At 50.8% G+C, this 5,536-nt stretch overlaps 1 protein-coding gene across 1 annotated transcript; it reads left to right on the top strand.

Annotated features, from left to right (window-relative positions):
* Positions 1-816: 816 nt before the first annotated feature.
* wdr74 (WD repeat domain 74) lies at positions 817-4,379 on the top strand. The gene is made up of 3 exons (XM_078428145.1): positions 817-889; positions 2,627-2,733; positions 4,254-4,379. The coding sequence occupies exons 1-3, from the start codon at positions 835-837 to the stop codon at positions 4,377-4,379; spliced, it is 288 nt and encodes a 95-aa protein (XP_078284271.1). The 5' UTR covers positions 817-834.
* Positions 4,380-5,536: the final 1,157 nt, after the last annotated feature.

Here is a 5,536-nt window from a genome sequence, read left to right as displayed (position 1 = left end):
AGCATTTTGTGAATAAATACCTATGATAATATTGATGATAATAATAATGATGATAATGATAATGATAATGATGATGATAATAATAATAATGATAATGGTGTTAATGATGATAATAATAATAATGATAATAATAATGATAATGGTGTTAATGATAATAATAATAACGATAATGATAATAATAATGATAATGGTGTTAATGATAATAATGATAATGATAATAATAATGATAATGGTGTTAATGATAATAATGATAATGATGATGATAATAATAATGATAATGATGATAATAATAATTATAATAATAATGATAATGATAATAATGATAATAATGATAATGATGATAATAATAATGATAATGGTGTTAATGATAATAATGATAATGATGATGATGATAATATTGATGATAATGATAATAATAATAATGACGATATAATAATATTAATGATGATGATAATAATGATAATGATAATAATAATAATGATGATGATAATGATGATGATAATATTGATGATAATGATAATAATAATAATAATAATGACGATATAATAATAATAATAATGATGATAATAATGATGATAATAATAATAATGATAATAATAATGATAATGTGTTAATGATAATAATAATAACGATAATTATAATAATAATAATGATAATAATAATGATAATGATAATAATGATCATAATAATGATGATGATAATAATAATGATAATGATGTTAATGATAATGGTGTTAATGATAATGATGATGATGTGACGGGGGGCGGAACCAAAGTGCGGCGGGACCGGAACCGGAAGCGGGGGGGGGAAATCGGAGCAGCGCACGGGGGCAAGATGGCGGCGCGGTGGAACCACGTCTGGATCGGAGCAGAAACAGGAGTGTTGAAGGGTGAGGGGGGGGAGAGGGGGGAGGAGAGGGAGAGGGGGGAGGGGGGGGAGGGGGGGGAGGGGGGGAGGGAGGGGAGGGAGGGGAGGGGAGAGGGAAGAGGGGGAGGGGAGAGGGGGAGGGGAGAGGGGGAGGGGAGAGGGGGGGGAGAGTGTGGAAAAGGGTTGAGAGAGAGAGAGAGAGGGAGGAGGAGAGAGGGAGGGAGGAGGGGGGGCAGGGTGTGGGAGAAGGATAGGATGGGGGAGACATGAGGTTAGAGGAGGAGGTGTGGGGAGCGAGAGGTTGAAGAGGAGAAGGAGGGGGGGATAGAGGGAGGGAGAAGAATAGGGTGGGACGGGAGTGGGTGGGGGGAGAGGCTGAAGGGAGAAGGGGAGGAAGGATGAGGGGAGGGGGAGGAGGATAGGTTGAGGGGGGAGGGAGAGGAGGGGGTATGGGGAGGGAGGGGGGAACGAGGGGGAGGATAGGGTGAGGGGAGAGATGAGGGGAGGGGGAGAAGGGGGGCTGGATGGGGAGGGGGAGAGAGAAGGCAGGGGGGACGAGGAGAAGGATGGGGTGGAGGGAAGAGGGGAAGGTATGGGGAGTGAGGTTGAAGGGGAGGGAGAGGAGGAATGGGGAGTGAGAGGATGAAGGGGGTGAGGTGGAGGAGGGGATTTGAGTGGAGAGATAAGTAGAGGGGGAGAAGGACAGAGAGGGAGTGGGTGGCGAATGAGGTTTGGGAAATGAAAGGGAGGGGGGAGGAGGTATGAGGAGTGAGGTTGGAGAGAGGGAGAGGAAGAAAGAGGGAGGGACGAGAGGAGGGGGAGATTTAAGGTGAAGAGGTTGGGAGAGAGAGGGGTTGAAGGGAAGGAGAGAGAGTGAAGGGGGTAATTGAAAGGGAGAGCGGTTGAAGAAGGAGGGGGAGAGGAAGAAATTGAAAGGGGGAGAGTTTCAATAGGGAGGGAGAGAGGGAGGATGATAGGATTGTGGAGAGGGGGGGGATAGGGATGATGGGAGAAGAGACGATGCGGAGGTGGGGTTGGTGGAGAAAGAGGGGAGGGGTGGGTGGGGACAGTTGTCGGGTGGGGGGAGAGTGAATGGGGCTGAGGGGAGGGGCAAGCTGGGAGGAGGGAAGGATGGAGTTAGGTGGAGGTTTCAGAGTAGGCAGCGGAGGGGATGAGGGGCAGCAGATGGGTGGGGTGGAGATGAGGGCAGGGAGATTCGCTGAAGTGCGGGCATGGTCTGCGGTCCGTCCGTCCCCCGGTCCTGACCCATCACATCTGATGATGAGATTGAGAGCGTCCTCTTTCCATCTAACAGGAGCTCGGGGTGGGGAGGTGTCACTGTTTCTCCCCTGGGGGAACTTGACCAGGGGGGGGGAGGCATGGAGATTGAGGAGGTGAGGTAGAGGGTGTGAACGGGATGGGTTGAGAGGGAAGGGGCGGGTGAGAGAGGGAGGAAGGGGAGTGAGAGGGGGAGAGAGAGAGAGACTGGGACTGGGGGGGGGGGGAGAGGGATAGAGAATGGGGAGGAGGGGGGGAGGGAGTGAGAATGGGAGGGAGGGATGGGGAGAGGGAGGGGTTAGGTAAGAGAGGGATGAAGGGTAGTGGGAGAGGGAAGAGGAGAGAGAGTGGGGGGGGGAGAGGGAGGGAAGGGTTGAGAGGGAGAGGACAGGTGGGAGAGGGATGGGAGAATGGAGGGGATGCAACGAGGGGGGGGGGAACTGTACCCTGGCAGTAACGTTGTGTTCCTCCCCCCGTGCAGGTGTGAATCTCCACAAGAAGCGTGCCAGCAACTACACAGAGGTGTCAGTGCTGAGCCGAGACCAGGAGGTGTGCGCCATGTGTTGGGGCTGCCCCCAGGAGTCTGAGGTAATTGTCTGTGCAGGGACTGTACTCTCACCAGAAGCTGCAGGATGCCTGGGACTGTGTGTGCGTGTGCAGGTGTGTGTGTATGTATGCGTGTGTGTGTATATATGCGTATATATGCAAGTGAGTGCGTGCATGTGTGTTTATGCATGTGTGTGTATGCGTGGATACATGTATGCATGGATGCGCGTATGTATGTGTGGGTGGATGTGTGTGCATGTGTGGATACAAGTGTGCGTGGGTGCATGTATGTGCGTGAGAATTTTTGTGTGCATGTGTGCGCGTGCGTGTGTGCTTGTGAGTGTGTGCATGTGTGTGGTTGTGCGCCGTGAGTGTGTGCATGTGTGTGGTTGTGCGCGTGAGTGTGCATGTGTGTGTGTGTTTGGGGCTGTTTGCCCCTCTATTGGAACAGCTGCTCTCTCCCTCTCCCCCCATTTTCCACCTTCTCTATCTCCCCACTCCTGTTACTCCCCGCCCCTCTTTACTTCTCCTAAATCTTCCCTTCTCTCCTGCTCTCTGCATAATTTTATTTACTTCTATCGGGTCTTCCCTCGACCTCTGACGTTCCAGTGTAAAACAATCCACGTCTGTCCAAGCTACTCCTGTAGCTGAACCCCTCTGATCCAGCCAGCGTTCTGGTGAACCTCCTCTGGATGTGAGATACAGGCTGTCCGTGCCGAACACAGGGCTGTTAAGCGTGGAAACAGGCCATTCGGCCCACTGAGTTTGCGGCGACCACATTCACTCATTCTATCCCCCCCCACACACACACACACACACACACACACACACACACACACACACACACACAATAGACAATAGGTGCAGGAGTAGGCCATTCAGCCCTTCGAGCCAGCACCGCCATTCAATGCGATCATGGCTGATCACTCTCAATCAGTACCCCGTTCCTGCCTTCTCCCCATACCCCCTCACTCCGCTTTCCTTAAGAGCTCTATCCAGCTCTCTCTTGAAAGCATCCAACAAACTGGCCTCCACTGCCTTCTGAGGCAGAGAATTCCACACCTTCACCACTCTCTGACTGAAAAAGTTCTTCCTCATCTCCGTTCTAAATGGCCTACCCCTTATTCTTAAACTGTGGCCCCTTGTTCTGGACTCCCCCAACATTGGGAACATGTTTCCTGCCTCTAATGTGTTCAATTCCCTAATTATCTTATATGTTTCAATAAGATCCCCCCTCATCCATCTAAATTCCAGTGTATACAAGCCCAATTGCTCCAGCCTTTCAACATACGACAGTCCCGCCATTCCGGGAATTAACCTAGGGACAATACACAGAAACCAATTAACCTACAGACCCGTACGTCTTTGAGGTGTGGGAGGAGACCGGAGCTCCTGGAGAAAACCCATGCAGGTAACGGGGAGATTGCATGTGCAATCTCCGTACAGACAGCGCCCGCAGTCGGGATCGAACCCGGGCTTTGCCCGCTGCGCCACCGTGCCGCCCTGTTCTATGATGGATCTGTCATGTTTTACTCTTCCCCCGTTCCTGCTTCGCCCCTCAGGTGGTCCTGGGCTGCTTAAATGGCACGGTGAAGGTGTTCAGCACGGATAAGGAAAAGTTCACGGAATTCCGGGATTGTGCCGGAGGGGAGGGGCCTTTCCGAGGCCTTGCCGCGCACGACAGGTGAGCCGGGGGTGGGGGGGGGGGTGGGGTGGGGTGGCTCTGAGGCGGGAAGTGGGTAGAGGTGGGGAATGGGGCCTTAGACCCTGGGCAAGTGTACAGCGTCTCTTTATTTTGGACATTTCAGAAGCATTTGCACGGGGTACATGGATAGGGCAGGTTTGGAGGGATATGGGCCAAACGCAGGCAGGTGGACCCTGTAGGCCGGCGTGGGAAAGATGGGCCGAAGGGCCTGTCCACGCTGTGTCACTCTGTGAGGATGTCACTACCTGTAGTCAGATGGCGCAGCGGTAGAGTTGCTGCCTCATAGCGCCAGAGACCCGGGTTCCATCCTGACTAAGGGTGCTGTCTGTGCGGAGTTTGTACGTTCTCCCTGTGACCCGTGTGGGTTTTCTCCTGGTGCTCAGGTTTCCATCCAAATTACAAAAAAATGCGGGTTTGTAGAGTAGGATCTGGGTCAAAATGTGGTCGTAGAGTAGGTTTGTAGGCTAACTGGCTTCGGTTTTTTTAAATTGTAAATTGTCCCCAGTGTGTGTGTGGGGGGGGATAGTGTACGGGATGATCGCTGGACTCAATGGACAATAGGTGCAGGATGAGGCCATTCGGCCCTTCGAGCCAGCACCGTCATTCAATGTGATCATGGCTGATCATTCTCAACCAGTACCTCGTTTCTGCCTTCTCCCCATACCCCCTGACTCCGCTATCCTTAGCTCTATCCAGCTCTCTCTTGAATGCATTCAGAGAATTGGCCTCCACTGCCTTCTGAGGCAGAGAATTCCACAGATTCACAACTCTCTGACTGAAAATGTTTTTCCTCATCTCGGTTCTAAATGGCCGACCCCTTATTCTTAAACTGTGGCCCCTGGTTCTGGACTCCCCCAACATTGGGAACATGTTTCCTGCCTCTAACGTGTCCAACCCCTTAATAATCTTATACGTTTCGATACACAGTGAATGGCGGTGCTGGCTCGAAGGGCCGAATGGCCTCCTATTGTCTATTGAATGGGTGACGTTTCGGGTCTCGACCCTTCTTCAGACTGGTTAGGGATAAGGGAAACGAGAGAGATAGACGATGAGAGAGATAAAGAATGATGAATGAAATATTTGCAAACAAGTAACGATGATAACGGAAACAGGCCATTGTTAGGCTGTTGGTTGGGTGAG

The sequence above is a fragment of the Rhinoraja longicauda genome, chromosome 34 (assembly GCF_053455715.1).
Source record: "Rhinoraja longicauda isolate Sanriku21f chromosome 34, sRhiLon1.1, whole genome shotgun sequence".
Taxonomy (NCBI): domain Eukaryota; kingdom Metazoa; phylum Chordata; class Chondrichthyes; order Rajiformes; family Arhynchobatidae; genus Rhinoraja; species Rhinoraja longicauda.
This window is presented reverse-complemented; position numbering and strand designations above follow the sequence as displayed.

Coding starts and splice junctions, on each gene's coding strand:
- wdr74 (XM_078428145.1), top strand. CDS start 835: ATGGCGGCGCGGTGGAACCACGTCTGGATCGGAGCAGAAACAGGAGTG. Junction 890..2,626: donor AGAAACAGGAGTGTTGAAGG/GTGAGGGGGGGG, acceptor CCCCCCGTGCAG/GTGTGAATCTCCACAAGAAG. Junction 2,734..4,253: donor GCTGCCCCCAGGAGTCTGAG/GTAATTGTCTGT, acceptor TTCGCCCCTCAG/GTGGTCCTGGGCTGCTTAAA.